Raw genomic sequence first — 19,440 nt, 5'->3', positions numbered from 1 at the left:
GAACGGGACTGTGAGAAATTAAATTTGAACGTTATGTCGTAGCCAGTACGTGAGCAAAAACAGGTGGAACGTGTGATCATATCATGCACTTTTTTAACCATTATTTAACCCGGAGACCCTCATTGAGATTACAGATCTCTTTTACAGGAGTGTCCTGACCATGACTGGCAGCACATAATTACAATCACACTGACAAACAACATAAAAACACATAGAAAACAGAGTACAAGTAGCATTTTATGGGAAATACTGAGCGACGTCTGCTACTGAAAATATGCTTTCAACCCAGTTACACTATATTACCAAAAGTATTCGCTCACCCATTCAAATGATCAGAATCAGGTGTCCTAATCACTTGGCCTGGCCACAGGTGTATAAAATCAAGCACTCAGGCATGCAGACTGTGAAACAAGACATTTGTGAAAGAATGGGCCGCTCTCAGGAGCTCAGTGAATTCCAGCGTGGAACTGTCATAGGATGCCACCTGTGCAACAAATCCAGTCATGAAATTTCCTCGCTCCTAAATATTCCACAGTCAACTGTCAGCTCTATTATAACAAAATGGAAGCGTTTGGGAACAACAGCAACTCAGCCACGAAGTGGTAGGCCACGTAAAGTGATGGAGAGGGGTCAGCGGATGCTGAAGCGCATAGTGCAAAGAGGTCGCCGACTTTCTGCACAGTCAATTGCTACAGAGCTACAAACTTCATGTGACCTTCAGATTAGCCCAAGTACAGTACGCAGAGAGCTTCATGGAATGGGTTTCCATGGCCGAGCAGCTGCAGCCAAGCCACACATCACCAAGTGCAATGCAAAGCGTCGGATGCAATGGTGTAAAGCACGCCGCCACTGGCCTCTAGAGCAGTGGAGACGCGTTCTCTGGAGTGATGAATCACGCTTTTCCATCTGGCAATCTGATGGACCAGTCTGGGTTTGGAGGTTGCCAGGAGAACGGTACATTTCAAACTGCATTGTGCCGACTGTGAAATTTGGTGGAGGAGGAATTATGGTGTGGGGTTGTTTTTCAGGAGCTGGGCTTGGCCCCTTAGTTCCAGTGAAAGGAACTTTGAATGCTTCAGGATACCAAAACATTTTGGACAATTCCATGCTCCCAACCTTGTGGGAACAGTTTGGAGCGGGCCCCTTCCTCTTCCAACATGACTGTGCACCAGTGCACAAAGCAAGGTCCATAAAGACATGGATGACAGAGTCTGGTGTGGATGAACTTGACTGGCCTGCACAGAGTCCTGACCTGAACCCGATAGAACACCTTTGGGATGAATTAGAGCGGAGACTGAGAGCCAGGCCTTCTCGACCAACATCAGTGTGTGACCTCACCAACGCGCTTTTGGAAGAATGGTCAAAAATTCCTATAAACACTCTCCTCAACCTTGTGGACAGTCTTCCCAGAAGAGTTGAAGCTGTAATAGCTGCAAAAGGTGGACCGACATCATATTGAACTCTATGGGTTAGGAATGGGATGGCACTTCAGTTCATAGTATGAGTAAAGGCAGGTGAGCGAATACTTTTGGTAATATAGTGTAGTTTGTCTCATAGAAATTGAATGAAACCCATTCTATTTATAGGTCTTGTCTTTTCATCTGCCAGCATATCTCAAAAACAGTTTTTTAATAGATTTTCTCGATTGCAATCTTTTGATGGTAATCTACACCCGGGATTTCTGTTGTTTTTTTTTTTTTAGCCATAACTTTGAAACTCATATAAAAAGAGATTCTGATCCCAACTCAGGTGCAGGTGTGATTTGAGGGTCAAGAAGTCAGTTTAGCTTAAAAGTTTAGGTGAAAGTAATGACATTTTCTCTTAAGTGAGGATCTTACTTGCCCTCTTTACACCCAGCTCTGCACTGGTGCTATTACACACACAGAGAGACATAAGGTCAACAAATTAAAAACTGGAAAAGGGCCAGGAAGATAACAATAATGAAATGCCTCCATGCCATAGCTTTATGGCTCAGGACAGTGTCATACATTGCAATGCATTTGTAGCATCTGTGTCAAAGCCTGAGCCCTGCGAGTCCTGCGAGGATGAGGGCGTCTCTCTGTAGCATATCAACAACAGGAGATCATCGCGAGGAATGCGGCCGGGCAGCTTTCATTGCAAGCGCAGAGGGAGAGCAGAGAGCACACATTTTTGATAAGCTCAGTCATACCGTATTCAAGGGTGTGTCCACTTGCCACGGGAGATTTCATTTAGATGGCAACAGATACTCTTTCTATTCTTTGAGGATGTATTGGGCTGGTGTGCTCAGCTCCCAATTATAATACAAAAAGCGCTCGGCTGTAAGTGAAACCTTAAATTTAAAGTGTTGCCATGACCACTGTATTTCTGCTGAGTGATGTGTTGCTTTGAAGCCACTTGAAAACAATTTGATACAACTGTTTTCTAACACACTCCATACAAGTGAATGCAGTAAGTAAAGCTTTAATTAGATAACCCTTTTTAAAACACAGTTACGAGCTTCACTCACATGGAAAATAGAAAGAAATGCAGTGAAAAACAAATACATAAAAATATTTTAGATATAGATATATTTTAGATAATAAAGATTAAAGGGAACAAAAAAGAGCACAGACAGAGAAGACATGTAGATCCTAGGTCTTTCCAGAGATCTTTAACAGAGATCTATGGAAAGGCTTGCCTGTAACAATGAGTCTTTTGAAGCCACTTAAAACTGTCCAGGGATTCCTCTTGGTCGGGGAAGATTATACCAGAGAGCTGGGGCTAAAACCGCACAGGCACAGTCACCTTCTGTTTCGCATTTAGAGGATAAAAGGGATGGATGAAAGGCGAAGACTTGAGGATTGGAGTGGTCGAGAAGTGGTCCGGGGAATAACAACTCCCATGTGAAAGCATTTGTAAATGAAGTGGGTGTCCGCCATGCAACGTTACAGAAGAGAGAAGTTTCTCTTTTTAACAGGATCCATACATCTTTTCCCAGAGGAACTGGAGAGATTCGGAGAGATCATCTTATTTTCCATCGTTCAGGTATAACGTGCTTCACATATAAAAGAAGCATTAAAATACAGTAAAAAACAATATTATTGAAGAATAAATAAGAGTGAATAAAATTAATACAGAGATGTAGATACAAGTGGCAGATTGAAGAAAAAACAAACACAAAGCGTCACAGAAAGATGTTGGGCCGACACAAGCTCCAGTCCTCCGTCTGTCCCTCCAGGAGAGTTTCAGAGACGTGGAGAATCGACGTCAAGGACCACTGAAGATGTCCTGGTGGCTTATGGCGGCCAAGCACACATAATGTTCATTTTTTCTTCAATTTGTCACGTGTCTGTAGCTAACCAGCTCCCCAAGACAGTTAAATCCAAGTGAAAATCGATGGATCATGTTGAGGGACACCCACTCATTGACTTAAAGGGATAATCAAACATTTAGGGAAAATACCATTTGTACGATTTACGATTGTATTCCTTTAATTTACAAATCTGTTTGTGTGATATGTTTTCTCCTGTGAGTTCGTCTTCCTTGGGTGTGGCAGTGACCTAAAAGTTAGAAGTGAGCTTGTGATCATCATTGGTTCAAATCCCTGGAACAGCTAGTCCAAATCGCTAAGGATTTAGGAAGGTTGAAATACTCCTTCAGCTGCTCCGGTACACTTTTACCTCCTATAAAAACTTGTTCTTGGTCATCACACCCAGTAAACAACAGTTAGCCACATGCATAAATAATTAAGAATTGGTGTGCAACACTAACCTAGTAACATTTCTGTGGGAACACCGGGAGACACAAAGTACATGAATTGCTCTACAATCACAACACTGAGTAAACAAAACAGAAGAGGGAAGTGGCAACAATGAAAGAGACATTACATGCAAACACCTGTGTACCTGTAAAACCAGATCCAAGGCAATGCAAGGTCCATTAAGACTTTGTAAACCAGGGATGTGACGGGAGGTTACATCCACATCTAACTGGGTTTTAAAAGTGACCAGCACAAATTTAAAGTTGACTTTGGTGGCTCAGAGAGTAGAAAGGATGGCAAGGAAAAAACATGGCAAAAAAAAAAAAAAATTATCCTCATGCTTTCATGTCCCAGGAGCTGGACAGCTACAATAAAGGAAGAAAACAGCAGTAAGGGTGTGTCAGTCTCACTCACTGATCAACAAACAACAGATAAACAGTTTTGTTTTGTTTATAGAAGACATTTTACTTTTACTTTATTGTTACAAACCCTTGAGGGCTGGACAGCACCTTGGACTTGGACTGTGAGGGGATTTTTGCGAAGAAAACGATGTGTACAAATCTGTCAGTGACAGAAACGAAAAGTTCATTCAGCAGAATCTAAGTGGTGCGGTGGATTTGTCTGAAGTGACGAGGAAACGAGCAGAGAACGGCGATGACAGGCCGCAGATAAGACATCAGCTCCAGATTGCATGAATATGTAAGATACTTGAGACGTGTGTGTGTGTGTGTGTTGTTACAACACAGTGCCAAGTCGCTCGCATGATGTTCCCCTTTGTTCGAGTAACAAACACACCGACGCAATCATTCATACCTATGTAAATGCATACACACCAAGCAAAGCCAAACACACTCACACCCAACTGAGGCATCTTATGCAGTCCTCATACATCCACGCCCAAGAGAGATCTGCATGGAAACACACACACACATACATGCACGCTCATCAGCATGCACATACACACAACTTATAAACTTGCGCCTTTTTGTAGGGAGATCTATTAAAAAAAAAAACTTGCCACCAGTCGATTCATAATTTCTCACAATACAAATAAAAAGTCACTCAGTTTTTATTTGAGGAATTAACAAAAAGACAAAGCTAAGGATGGAATAAAACAGACCGGATACAAGAAATTTTTTGATGCAAATGTGTGTTTTAATCGGATGCCTGGAAACCAAATCATACACTCTAAACAGTCATTTCACTATTCTTTCATTTCTCTTTCAATTTCCAATAGTCATTAGTCATTAGTAATAAATCATTTCCCAGGCTTTTTGAGGTAAAGTGCATGGAAATATTCCAGCACGCCCAACGTAACCCTGTTTAACATAAAACACTGGAGGGGGAAAAAAAAAAATCTGAAATTTGATAAAAATTAGTGAGCAAGAGTAAAGCTTTAATAGAGTTTGTATATGTGTGTGTGTGTGTGTGTTCAGGAATGACACTGAAAAATCATGTTGCTGATGTAAAATGAATTGTCACAGGCAAATGAGTTTGGTTAAGGATCTTCAGAGAAACAGCTTTGGTGCAGGGTATGAACACGAGCAACCAACAGCAGTGGATTACAGAGGTCTGTATTTCCTAGCACGCCGATGTTTTACCAGAGACTTTTGTTCACAGCGACCACATTAAGCTCTTGCACCACTTGTGATGATGGACAAAGACTTAGTGGTGCGATGAATGGGAAAAACTACTAAAAACTCTCCGTGACTCACAAATGGTGTCACATCACGATGATGAGCGTGCTTTTCGCTAAAATTATTTTGATCAAGAGAAACATAAGTTAATGTCATCGAAATTAAAAAAAAAAAAAAAAATTGTCTGTGACCATTTATTTCCCCACTTCAGTGCTGAGACAATCTGCTCCTCGGCCAGTAGGTCCGGTCTAATTTACATTTCATGTGAAAAAGCATGACAGTTTGAGGGGTGTTGCAAATGTGAGGATCTTCCTTCCACCAAGACTACTGGACAGCACGAGTGTGTATCGTGATGCTCACAAGTTCAAGCAGCTGAACCGTTGTCTGTTATGATAAATGATGATAAAGTGTTGTGCCAAATGTCACAGCACAGTATGTGACACTGGCCTGTTATTCCCCAGCTGCTTTGAGTGTTAATATCACCACTGGACAGCCCAGGTTAAAAGATAAAAAGGATGATAATACTAAAATTAAAAATACACAGACTTGAGTGTTGGTAATGGGCTGGTCATGTGATATCATGGCTTTGCTCTTATCCTCTCCCTGCACTTCGACATTTTAGCCTTCCAACATTGATGATTGATTTAAAGACATCAGCCAGGGTTTGTTAAACTACAGGTCAGGGCTCAAAGTACGTCACAGGCTTTAATTCTAATTTTTTAATTAATCAAAAGGGGTCCCAAGATGAGACTGCACTTAGTAAATCTGTTTCCTGGATTTCAAAGGTTTCAAGAACCACTGATACAAATTAAAACCCTCTCTCATGTACACAAAAATTGAGACTTAGTTACATGAAGGCGCTTAGATAACTTGGACAAAGAAATAAAGACTAACAATTATTATTGGCTGAGTTTAACCTAACAGGATTATGAGACTGAGAACCTGGCTGTTTAAGCAAAAACATCAAGGCATAGAAACCTGTAAAATCCGATGATCATAGAGACATCGCCATAACTCGGATGAAGGAGGGAGCCAGTATGTTAGGAACCCATGCAGCCTGATGTTATTACTAATGATGGTGGTTAGACTTGGGTCATACTGCTAACCTGAAACCCGTTCAATTACTTTTTTATGATCTTGCCTTGGAAGATTGGAGCTAACCAGACTGCCTTGAAACTGCCAGCTCCTCCCATCCTGCACTGTAGGCAGTGAAAAGGAACCGCTAAAAGTAACTGAAGTGAATCGAATTAACAACTGACCCAAGACTGGCTGTTTGTGGTGGACTGAGGGCCTTGTGGCCTTCCTCTGACTTAGCTGCCAAAGCCAAAGATGCCCTTGATGTAGCCCGTCAGGCCGCCCTTGCCCTTCTGCTCCACCTTGTCATCCAGGGGCGGGAAGGCCACATGGTTGAGCGCAAGGTCAAAGAACAAGGGCTTGCAGGGGATTGGCTGGAAGTCAGGAGGGAACTGAACCAGATTGGGCTGCTTGCCCACGAGGGCAGGGTCGAGGCGGAAAGTCTCCAGGCGGTCGCAGAGGAGCTGCATGGACGGGGAAGAGATGAAAAGCAGAAAATAGAAATTAAAACAGAATATATTCGTAGGCGATAAATAGAACTATTCTAATAATTCAGGTCATGTTCTGTACAGCTCTAAAAAACTGGTCAAAAATACTTGTTATGTAGCTTTAGAAAGGAAGACAAAACTTGAGTTAAAGTGGTGTGATGATTTTTGAAATGTTAGCCCCATCAGAAGGAGAAACAAAACTGATTTTCTTATTTAGCATGATTGTATACTATCTTCATCTTCCCCCAAGATGTGAGAGTTCCTAAAAATCACTAAATGTAATAAAATTACGTTTCAGGGGCTGCAGTTTCTACAGTAATACCTTCCAGCAGGGCTGGGCAGGCTCTGGTTCCGCTTGTAGGGTAACAATATTGTCTGGACACTGGTAAGACCAACCAACTGTCCAGCAAAGTGTTTATTTTCATAGCCCCTATTCTGCAGTTTCCTTTAGCAGCAGCACTATGTCTAGAACCTTCCAAATTTGTTATTTTTACTGAAGAGCATTTATTTATGGAAACATAAGGCTTATTACATAAACAGTTGGTGGTGTTTTTGTCCTCTTACCGTATTGTCTTTCACCTGCTGCTGGGAGGGAACTTCAGCTGTCTCATCAGTGTCTAAAACACAAACAAAACCTCAGTCTCGCTCACATACTCAAAACAAGCAGAATAAGTCTTTTCATGTGAATGAACACAGCTAAGATATGACAAAATAGAATAGCTGGAAAAGTGTGCTCTCACCCAAAATGGCAGCAGCCTGAAGTGAGTATTTCTCAGCGTTGACCTCCGCGATGAGTTCTTGAACATCAGGTAGATCCTGCAGAGGCCACAGACAAAACAGTTAAGTTACTGGTGAAGAGCACATGTCAGTATATTATCAAAAAGTAGAAAACAAGACAATGTGTGAATGTATTTGTTGATAAAATGACATTTTTTCCTCTAACATCTCATAAATGACACCTTCTTTACGGTTTTATATGACATGGCCATTAAGATTTTAACTTGCCATGGGACAAAGAAACCTGTGTGTGCAGTTATGTAATTGCTCCCATCTGAGTGTACTGCCGGTGTATGTGTGAGCATGATCAACCTTGAGGCTGTTGTTGAGACTCTTGGCCTTAGACTGGACCTCCTTGGCATATTTCAGCACCCTCTCGTACAACACCAGCGCCTCACTCCACTTCTTCACCAGCACATAGGACTGGGCTATGAAGAAACACCTGTGAGTGAAACAAGAGGGACAAGACGCAGCATTAACAGCCTCAGTGTGCCTACAGTTGACTATTAACCAGTGGACAGAGAGTGGAGAAGTTTTTTTAATTAGAGCAGAGCAGACACAAAAGAGGAAAGAGAAAGATGTTCCTGTGATTTTCAGAGAGCAGCATGGTCTGTATTTGATAAAGTGAGCATGTAAAGATGAATCGGTGTCTCATATTTGGTAGTTCCATGTTTACACCCTAAAGATAGGCTAAAGGCACAGACATTTAGGGACACAGTGTTTCATGTCCATCAACGGCCTGGCCACCTGACAAAGATGGTACTATGTCCAGAATTAAATGAACAATCATTAATACACTTGCACCATTTGAATCATTTATACGTATTACGTGACTGCAGTAAGCAGATAAAGCATTCAGAAATAAATGTACTGACCTGTAGGCCTTGTAGACGAGCGTCTTGAGGGCCACCTCCTTTTGGAAGGTGCAGTCTTCCTCCAGACCTTGCAGCGTGGACAGCTCAGCCAGACTCTGCAGAGATGGAGAGACACAGAAACAGAATAGACTAAGATGCATAGTGGGTGAGAGTTGAAAATGTTAGGGAGAGATTCACCTATTGCAGTCAAATGAGAGACTTTCACCCAAACTCTGCTTTAAAGTTAGTTTACACTGTGACAAGGGACTGACAGAGACTGTCAATTAAGGTGACGCTCCCAACCCTTTCTGTTAACGCACACACACACACACACACACACACACACACACACACACACACACCCCATGCATCAACACACTTCAACTCATCACACTCAACAGCTGAGGTGAACCTGTGGCTGAGTGGTTGGTGACTAACACCCAACTCCTACTGAGATGTTTTTATGCGGCACTGTTATAGGTGAGTAATTTTTTTGGCATTCTGCTGTATTTGACAGTCACGGTCAAGAGAGACAGGAAAGACAGGGGAGAGGGAGGGGTTGACATGCAGCAAATGGCCTGGGGTTGGATTTGAGCCCACGAAGCTGCAATCAGGACTCAGGACAAGTGGTATGCACTCTTTCCAGCTGAGCTACTGGGGCACCGCCATAGGTGAGTGTTTTAGACAACGGTGAAAAAATTCCAAATATGGCTGTGGAACATGAGCTATTGTGAGCTTGAAATTTCAGTGTCTTGTCTTCTGTAAATTAAAAGCAAAGTTACCCACATGCACATTCACTACATGCAGACAGAACCTTAGGTGCTATATTATGGCAGAGTTATATTAGTTATGGTAATGGACAAGACAATTTTGTTTTATAAAGTTCATGCCTACCTGCAGGATGATGTCGTACAGACGGATGAGGTCCTGTGGGCGGGGGCCCCTCTTGTTCTCATCAGTCTGGGGTTCCTTCAATTTGGCCTGCAGTGTGTGGGCCATGCTCTCATTTCTCTTAACCACCGTGCACAGCTTGATGTAGGTCAGGTAGCTGGTGGAGGAAGCCAACAAGGTATTTATACTTCACTTATTGGAGAGGAGAGAAACTTCAGTAACAAATAGCGCATGGGAAGAGTCTGCAAATAACTTGAAGCCAAATATGAATCCAATGTTACTACAGTCAAAATTCTATGATGTTTACAATGTCTGTAAGGCAGATCCTACTGTTTGGTACTTGGTCTATTCTGTGAGACAAAAAGACACTGCAAAGATCTGGCAACTGTAATGTTATACCGCAGGCCTTTCTGCATGATCTCTTGGCATATTCTCAAAGTACAATCATAACTCTGCACTCCTTGATGTATCAAGGTGTCTTTTACCTGTGCAGGAACTGCAGGTTGGACACCTTGCCACTGTCTGCATCGGAGCCCCTCTCTCGCTGCTTCTGCAATATCAACATTTAAAAAAAAACAAAAAAAAAAACAATCTTGACATTCTTGTTTAAATGTCAGCACAGTACACATGTGACAGACTATAAATTAACTTTGAGCCATCATCTAGCCACTGCCAACACTGTCAACTTGATAACCCACACATTTCAGCTCCATAACTGAAATGCATCAACTTGTTATGAGCCTCCTTCCTCTTACCGCCTCAGTCTTGAGCTCCTCTCTCACAGCCTGGATGGTGTCTCTGCACTCGGCCAGCAGGGTCTCATACAGATGCTCTTTGGTCTCCTCGTTAGCTGCCTGCAACACCACAAAACGTCATGAAAAAGATTGAAAAGGGATTCACGGCAACAGGAATTTGGGGAAAGAACACTTCAGTTTAGGGTGTTTCTTGTAATCCTGCCAAGTGTAAGTGCTGTTTTTTTTGTTTTTTTTTGGTTTGGTTTAACCGCAAACCCCCAACTGTAGTTGCTTCTAACTGCTGAAGTTTGCAGAGAAGGCAAAATTGGGCACATGTACCTGGTCTCAACATCCCTTTCACTAAATGGTTAGGGGAAAATAATTAAAGTCTGAGACGGTCAAATACATACTCAAATACTTTAACTCAAGTATTTGTGCTCAATAATTTCTAATAGGCTTGATTAAAAGCCAAGAAGCCAAGACTATCACACTACATTTATCACTCGTTACAATTTACACTGATAAAATTCAATCATGCATACAGAAAATAATCATTTCATCCTTTTAAAATGCCACTGTAGTTCAGATACAACCGAGAGCAACACATATGGCAGGAATGTGATTGTGGCTGAGCGGTGGAGACAGAAGTATGCAGCCGAACAGGTTGCTGATACATTCCTGTATACAGCCCATCAGCAGCCAGAGGCTCTCGAGTTACAGGACTCAGATCTCTGTGAATGGAGGATTGTTCTTCATTCCTCCTCATTCACACTTCCTTTCATCTGCTCATTTACTCTTCCTTTCACACGACAGGCAACGGGCTGTAACACTGTAACATTAAATGCATGCAAAATCTACAACAGGAGAAATATTGGCTTTTGCACATGAGGACAGGGAATGTTGCTATTAATAAATACGGGGCTTAGAGCAAGAAAAACTTCTGAGACTGTAAAGTTGTCCCCCTAACAAGACTAGGGCAAACACCTAGTCTTGTCATAGGCTACAGGCTATTGTCTACTGAAAGTATCTGAAAGAATACATTGCCCTATTACTAGTGGGTTATTTCTTAGTTCACCATTTTAATTCCAAACCTTATTTTAGTGTTTATTCACAAATTGGTTTGTTTTTCCACTCACTTCTCTTTCCCACCTACCCACCCTGCCATCCCTACACCTCTGCTCTGCACACAGACCTGCTTGCCCCACCCCACCTCTTTCTGTCCATCTCTCCCCATATCTGCTTGCTCTGTTGATTTTTTTTGTCGGCAGTGTGTTTTACAAAGTCAAACAAGCTTGCATCTGGGATTTTTTTCACCCGTGATTCTGTTTTCTCAACAGCAGGTGAGCTGCATGTGAAGGCAGGTTGTTATAGCAGCTCTGTGTACAACCAGGACGTTGCAAACTTGTATCGTAGTTGATCATATATAAATTCACCTCGATAAGTGACAGATCAAGTTCACTAGTTCAAGGTAACAATAACAAGACACCAAACAAGCCAGTCTTTTCACCATTGTGTATCCTGTCACGTTGTTTATCACAATAACAAAACAATGCATGTTTGTTACATTAACCTGCTTTAGTTACTTGTCATAATAATACAGTAATTATGTTGTATTTTTTGTATACTTTTGTTCAAATCTATTTTAATAAGTTGTCTTTGATGTTTTATCATAATTTGTGATGTTGCATTCCTGAAAACTTTGGCAATCTTACTCCTTCTTATTCTTCTAACATTCATACCAATGACAAAGAAAATTATATCAGGTTCACATGAGGAAACTCCTGCACAAGCCATTCAAAACTATGTAATAACTGGCAAATGACACTCCTAATTTCACATCCTCATCTTCAAAGGGGTGAAAAACAGCAGGAGGAATGTTACGAGAAAATTCCACGCAGTAATCATTAATAAGCAAGTGGTAAGGCTACTCTCATCCACCTAGGGAGTTGGCATTATTTAGCACAACATAAAGTCATGCCAACAGCCTGGCAACACCTTGTGTGACTGGCTCAACCCATCAAACATCTTCTGTTGTTCAGACTGGAGTGCTGGATGGTTGTGATGATTAGAGGCGGGACGAGTGGATGAGTCTCTTTAACAGGGCTGATCTTTGGCCCAAAAAGGCATTTCCTGTCGCTGAAGACTGATGATCATTTGTAATGCACAGGAAGCTTCAGAGTTACAGGATCGTCCTCTGATTTGATACTTTATAATCTAAACCAAGATGCACCCAAATGTGTTCTTTTGGTGCTTTAATGGTTTTATTACATTTACTGTCATTTGCAAAGACAGCTGATGAGGAAATGCTTGCCTTTAGTTAGTTTAGCCTGCCCTGATATGATGATATGAAAAAATATAAAAATGAACACTGTAGGGGCAATTCAAAGTTTTAAAGTAGTCACCATTACCTTATCAACATCCTGAAATGCTACAAATGAGTATCACAAAAGGATGATTTAAAACTGAAAGGCAATTAGTGGTGATTATGCTAATCTGTCCATAGATACCTGCAGGGTGTAGTCCAGTATTTCTGTGTGGGCTGAAATGCACAGAATGCAGTCTTGCAAAGAGAGAGTCTGCATGCCAGAGTCCTGAGTAGCTGTGGGTGTGACAGGTGTGTCTACAGGGTGAGGCAAGCTTTCAGGTGTAGGAAACAGGGAGGCATCAGCTGCAGTGTAATGAGGAGAGTGCAGCCTACTGAAAATTTAAGGAACTGCATGACTTAAGTCTCTACTTGTTGTGAGAGAGGGGCTTCAACTTGAAAAAATCTGTAGTGAAGAGCTCCCTCTATTTTCATATATGAAATTACAACCATGAGTAAGTAAAGACAAGACTTTCCTCATTCAGCCGTTTTCACTTGGATCTTTTGAGTCTGAAATTAAGTTTGGTCACCTATGGCCACATTGGAGGGCCAAAGACACTGCTTTAAAATGACCAACCATGGGAACTGACTGCAAAGTAGAGGAGAGACAAAACCCATAAAGTCACAAGAAAACAACTAACTGTGAGCACATTTACATGCAGACCTTATTCCTGTATTAACCGGAATATTCGCAATATTCCGGTTGCGCACGTGTCATGTAAACACGCACCGAACCCGATTAAGGTCATATTCCGGTTGGAGAGAATTCCGAATAAGCCCCCTGGAATATTCCTGTTCCAACCGGAATATTGGGGCATGTAACCACCTTAGTCGGAAAACTCCCCGAACCGGAATATTCAGTCACGACTGCGCATGCTCGACTCACAAGGACTTCTGTGGCGTCTTCGTTGCTATGGTTACCTGCAAGCGGGGAAAACGGCATGGCGAACAGCAGCAAGAGCCAGGAGACTGCAGTCCGCCTTCAGCTAATGAAAGATTTAAATATCACGGAGTATATCGATGAGGGAAAACATAGAAATAGCGACAGAAGAAGAAGAAAAAGTAGAATAAGACGAGGAAGAAGACTTCTTCGTCTGTTTTTCCTGCAGACCAGACGCCTATACGCGTGCTGCTGCCCCCCGCGGCTGAGTGTCGCATTATGTCAGAGAGTGGAATTCGCCGAAACACGGGGGCATGCCAAGTAACATGTAAACGGAATATTCCAGTTGCCGCGGCGCAGTTACCTTAACCGGAATATTGAGCCGAACCGGAATATGGTGTGCATGTAAACGTACTGTGTGATGATGCCTTGCCTCAGTGACTTGATGTACTGAAGGATATTGAGGCAGGACATAATAGAGAGGATGAATTTTTCAAAAATGTTATCAGCTTGAAAATGTTTTGCACATAACCTTTAACAATCACAAATACCAGATTCTACAAGGCGAATAAACTGCCAACAGGACATAAACACGATGACTTTAGTTCATTAAAAAAAAAAAAAAAAAAAAAAAAAAAATCAAGGGTAAACACACAAAAAACCTCTGCTGTATTATGTTGCCACTTTTGTCACTGTATAAGCTGCCGTAAGAAGCCGTCATGAAAAGACTTCTCACTCACGCTCACCACGTACTGGCTGTATTTACAAATAATTTTAGTTTTAACTAGACTGAGCGAGTGTTTTTTGTATAACAGGTGTGAAATTCATTAAGTTTTGGCAATCCTAATGAAAAATTCTGGCCAACAGGCATCTGTGATACTGAAACACAGCTAACTGAACAGTTTAGTGAAGAATTAAGTATTGGTGAGCCAGGCTTAAAAAAAAAAAGGTTTTGTTTAGTTTATCACCAAAACAAATGTGACTATGTATCATTTGCAACAAGTCATTTGCCAGCATGTTATTTTTTTTAAATCCACCGAATTGAAAAAACTGACCTGTGCGATGGCAGCCTCATTGTCTGCCAGACCGAGAAGAAAGATGCGGGCCTTGTCGATTTTGACGGGCACCGTGCGCCCTCGCCACTCCACCTCACTCATGGTGGCTGCCTGCTTGGCTCTCGTCTGGGTGATCAGAGCCTGGGGGGAAAAATAACAAGCTCCTATTATGAAGTACGGTTTCATCAAACATTGTGAATTTTCAACTCAACACTGTTCACACTGTTCACCTCAAGTTTCTCAGCCATCATTCCTCCGCCTCCTCCAGTCAGCCTCATTTGCATCAGGTCATTGATGGCATTCTGGTCACCTGCAGTCAGCCAGAGGGAAACAGGTAAGATACAGTGTGCATTTTGGGAGCTGCTGAATGCACAAATGTGTGTTGACAGAATCCCCGATGGCCTAAATAACTCCTGAAACAGCTCTGAATTATTACTTCTGATGTTGATGGCAATTGGGGTCTTCCCTTGTGTGTGTGATTCTCACCGATGTTGTAAGCACAGTAGCGGATGTTGGGTGAGATCTCCTCCACACGCTGGTGATACAGCACGGCCAGCTCCTCAGTGAAAGCACTGGCCAGCTTCTCATAGATAGTCCTGACAGAGACAGGGCGTTGCAGAGCACAGATGAAGCAGGTTAAAATTTCTCAGTGGGGAAAAAAAAAACATAATGGAGTGGTGCAGATCCTGATTTTGGTGTGTGTGTTTGCTTGCCAGCAGTTTGTGAATAAAACAATAATGAAATCAAAGTACTGTAAACTGATGCATCTGGGATTTTTTTCACCCTTGTTACTTGAAAAGTAACAAGGGCTGAAAGAGGAGCTGGAGAAGATGTGGATTAAGAGGGGCAAAGTGACAGAAGCACTCAGGACTGTGACCCTCAAACTGAGATCTCTGTCCAGCGCTACAACACCTGAGCTAAAAAGCTAAAAAAAAAAAAAAAAGTTTTCACTGTTAGATCCTGGTGTGAGGCAGGCAAACTATGAAAAAATAAACATCTAAACATCTAAGAAATTTTGAGAACAGACAGGCCTTGAGCCAACAAGCAATTGGTTAGGTATTTCTGATGGTCGGATCTGGGACACCTGCCATTTGACAATTATTTTTTGCCCATAATTATGAAACTAAAAAAAGATAAACAGTCAGTTTAAATTCCAAAGGAGGTGTTTGCAGGGCACAAAAAGATATTCAACTTTAATTCTAAAATGATACAAATCAGATCTATGAGTTTAATGAGTTTTAACGAGCATGTTGCCCTTCAACGTCCATACTCACTTGCACTTGTTGAAGGCCTCCATAGCAGGCTTCCATTCCTGCAGCTCAAACTCCACCATGCCAGTCAGGTAAGCAGTGTAGGCCTACAATCAATAACATTAAGGAGTAAGTCAACTTCAAAACCAAACCTGAGTAAAGCCTGACATCTAATGGCAAAAAAACGTGCCACTGAAACTGAATCTGGTGTTGGTTGAACTGTGGTGATATCTACGGGTATAATCATCCATGGGTCTGGATTGATGCATCAATTAAATGATCAACAATCCAATATCACTGATACAAAGTGAAAATATCAGTCCATATCATTTTAAAGAACAATTCGCTTTTAAAGAGTCTAATTTAAGTAGTTATTTAAAGAATAGAATATTTTTTAAATTAAAATATCTGACAGAGCTCATTAATAAAACCCTCATCATATTTTAGTTGTTTTTTTGGATTAACAGAAATGTAAGTGCTTGTGTGAAATGGGCAAGATATTGTCTCATATCAACCGCAAGCACCTGAATTGAATCATAACCGTATTGTGCTGACTTTGTGATATCGGCAAGTTTCATATCGTTGTCCAGAAAATATATAATAATGTTGTATGGTCATGAAAGTTGAGAATTACATGCCTGATTATGATTTTTCCCCCCCCATCTTTGACCTGCAATTAGTGGATGTTTTAAGAATACGGAGGCCAAAAATTACTGCCCAGGTCCCTTCAAATGGATTCAGTCCTTTCTGGGCTTGAGCTACATTCAGGCAACAAAATATTTATCCAAGAGAAATCCAGTTAATTCGGACTCCATGCATCATTTCTCCACGTGCACCACGGCATACAGCATTACATAGTTCTGAACACTGATGTCATCAATGATTTGCCTTCAATAGTGGTTAGATAGTGAGTAGGGCTGTTACCATAGCCCTGACAGTTAGGGGGTAACAAGAAGAACAAGGGAACAGGACAAAAGCAGCGAGTCCTGTTTGAACCTGTGATGATATTACAGATATCAATACCATGGTACATTACCTACTCAACCTACAAAATACCTCTGAATCCAGCTTAAAAAGTGAGCCCCTCCCTCCTGTGTACCTGTGCCTCCAGTTTGGTCTTGGCATCCACACAGGGGCTCTCACACAGCTTCTCCAGCCTCTCGCCGTGTTTGGCAGCCTTACGCAGTCTTGCCAGCAGGTGAAAGCGCTTGCGAGGCTCCGTATTTGCCTCCTGCTTCAGCTGCATGGCGTAGCTCCACGCCCGCTCCGCTTCCATCAAAACAAGCAGTAGGTACCTGAGTCAGAGGGAGGGGGAGTTACCTATGTTATTCTTAGTGTCTTGTTGAGAAAAAAAAAAAAAAAAACTCTGCTGACTGCTCAAAGTCTTCATCCAAATAACACAACAATGAAATGTACTCGATAAGCAAGAACACACTCAGCTAGAAATATGTCAGTTTCATACAATGACTAATGACATTATTTATTCCTCACCTATTGTCAGAGAGCATTTCGACTGTGACTTTCTTTCCAGTGAACTTGTGTCTGTTGCCCATCTTGAAACCAAGCGTCTTGCGTAGACGACGTAGTCTGCGGGAGCAGTATCCCCTGGAAAAAATGATACAGACATAACAGCGTCAAAATTAATAACAGTTCTGGGGGCATACCGGTAGCTCACCTGGTGGAGTATGTACCACTTATTAGGGCTGGGTGCTTGCCACAGCGCCCTGGGTTCAGGTCCAAGCCTGAGCTATTGACTGTGTGTCATATCATCTCTCCCTCCCCCATCTTTCCTGTCTCTCTCTACTATAATTATCAAATAAAGCTGAAATGCCAAAAAATAATCTTCAAAAAAAACTGATAGTAGTTTCTATTTAAATAGAGCCCAAGTGATTATGATAATACAGTGCAACAAACAACAGAAAAACAAAGATTTCTTTTGGGTTTCTGTCAAGTGGAACAGAAGCACCAGTTTAAGGAGAAGAGATTCGTAGCCAAACACACCATTTGTAACATATGGCAACAGAGTTTACACAGCGTAGTGCTTATTCTGAACATACTACTGGCCAAAATGTCTTGTAGAACCCAACACTTAAAGATTTTCATTGTGAATCTTTTTTTTTTTAAAACAGATTTCAGGTTCCATACTTTTAATTGTACAAAGTTGGACATGACACGACACGACACGACACACACACACACACACACCAAACTCTCAGTCAATGGCTCCACACAGTTCATTAATAATGGGCTACTAAAGGTCCAGAGTGAGTGGTCTGAACCCCTGGATGGTCTCTATGCACAGCTCACCTGTATCTCTGATAATCTCCATGTCTGAGGCCATGCTGCTGCTGGGAATCCTTGATTATCTGCAAAACTGCAACTCACAGTTAAGGCACAACCCTGTCAACACACACGGGACACTGCAATGGATAGTCACTCATCAAAACTTTGAATAGTCCAGTCAAGTTGCCATGGCATGTGATGGTCATTTCAGTGACACCACACTGCTGCACATTACAGACAACGGTAACGTTAATGTAACGTTAGCTGCCCCAAGTTGGTGGTGACAACACTTAAGAAAAGCTTTCATACAAGCAAATTAACCAGTGAACAGATGTGCCTCCATACACATTCCCATTCTCAGCGAACTTCTTACAATTAATAAACATTGTTTTCTAAAAAGCTACATGGGTTAACCCGCTGTTCGGCACTGACTGTGGTGGGGGAAGCCTGCTAAGATATGACACGTAGCCTAAGTTAGCTCTCTTACAAGCTAGCTGGCTAACGCTAGCTAGCATCCTGCCGCTGTCGTTTGGGCAAAGACGCCAACTACCGGAAACCGAGTCTGAGCGTGCGGTCTGTTTTCAAGGATACTCTCCAGTCCGAGTCCTCCATCTGGTGAGTTTTCTTTATTTTCGTCAAATGCGGCTACTTTAGCCTCGTTCTGCTTGTCTGCGGCCATCTCCAAAAGCTAACAGCCGAGCAGAGCAGCACACATGCCCTGGAAGGAGAGCCAGCGGCCAATAAACTCAGAGGGAGGTGCTCGCTGACAGCCAAACCTCGCGAGATTTCATAAGTCATGAGTCAAGACCATAGACATATATATGACCATAGACGTATATATGTCTATGGTCAAGACAGTCGTAGAGGGGGATGATTGAATTTCTATCCCTGCGTTCCAATACCCACACTACCATACTATTTAGTAGGGAAAAAAAGAATTAGTATGTCCCAATACATACTAAACTACATATTTTGTAAGGGCAGCTGCAGTACATACTAAAAGTAAAAAGTATAAGTATGCGATTTGGAACGCAGGGTATGTTTATTATCAGGGTTGCCAAGTCCGCGTTTTTTCCGCCAAATTGGGCTACTTTTTAAGTGTTGCCGCAGGTAACAAATTTTGTCCGCGGGTTGGGCTTGGGCAGTCATGAATAAAGATTCATATTTTGAATGACCAATGTTTATACCCAAATCCTGTCAAACTGACTCCGGGCCAGATCAGCATATAAACGATCCACATATGTCACATGCTCCACAGACAAATAATATGCCAATGCTGTGTGAGGCCACTCAGCACATGACCAATCACATCATCAGCACCACTCGTGCCCAGTGCCTGTCAGCTGAAGTAAGGTATCCCATATTATATTTTAAGTTCTGATATACTGTAAATTAAATAGGTGAAAGAACTGTTTCGGGAAATTGCCTTTAATG

General features: G+C 41.9%; 1 protein-coding gene across 1 annotated transcript; it reads right to left on the bottom strand.

Annotated features, from left to right (window-relative positions):
- Positions 1-5,472: 5,472 nt before the first annotated feature.
- Positions 5,473-18,757, bottom strand: srp68 (signal recognition particle 68). Its single transcript, XM_030058517.1, has 16 exons — positions 18,598-18,757; positions 18,031-18,097; positions 17,215-17,328; positions 16,823-17,018; positions 15,748-15,830; positions 14,960-15,069; positions 14,704-14,783; positions 14,474-14,614; positions 10,198-10,296; positions 9,928-9,992; positions 9,446-9,599; positions 8,573-8,667; positions 8,010-8,139; positions 7,661-7,736; positions 7,485-7,537; positions 5,473-6,896 (listed from the first exon to the last, which is right to left on the bottom strand). The coding sequence occupies exons 1-16, from the start codon at positions 18,683-18,685 to the stop codon at positions 6,669-6,671; spliced, it is 1,779 nt and encodes a 592-aa protein (XP_029914377.1). The 5' UTR covers positions 18,686-18,757; the 3' UTR covers positions 5,473-6,668.
- Between the last annotated feature and the right edge of the window lie 683 nt (positions 18,758-19,440).

The sequence above is a fragment of the Myripristis murdjan genome, chromosome 1 (assembly GCF_902150065.1).
Source record: "Myripristis murdjan chromosome 1, fMyrMur1.1, whole genome shotgun sequence".
Taxonomy (NCBI): Eukaryota; Metazoa; Chordata; class Actinopteri; order Holocentriformes; family Holocentridae; genus Myripristis; species Myripristis murdjan.
This window is presented reverse-complemented; position numbering and strand designations above follow the sequence as displayed.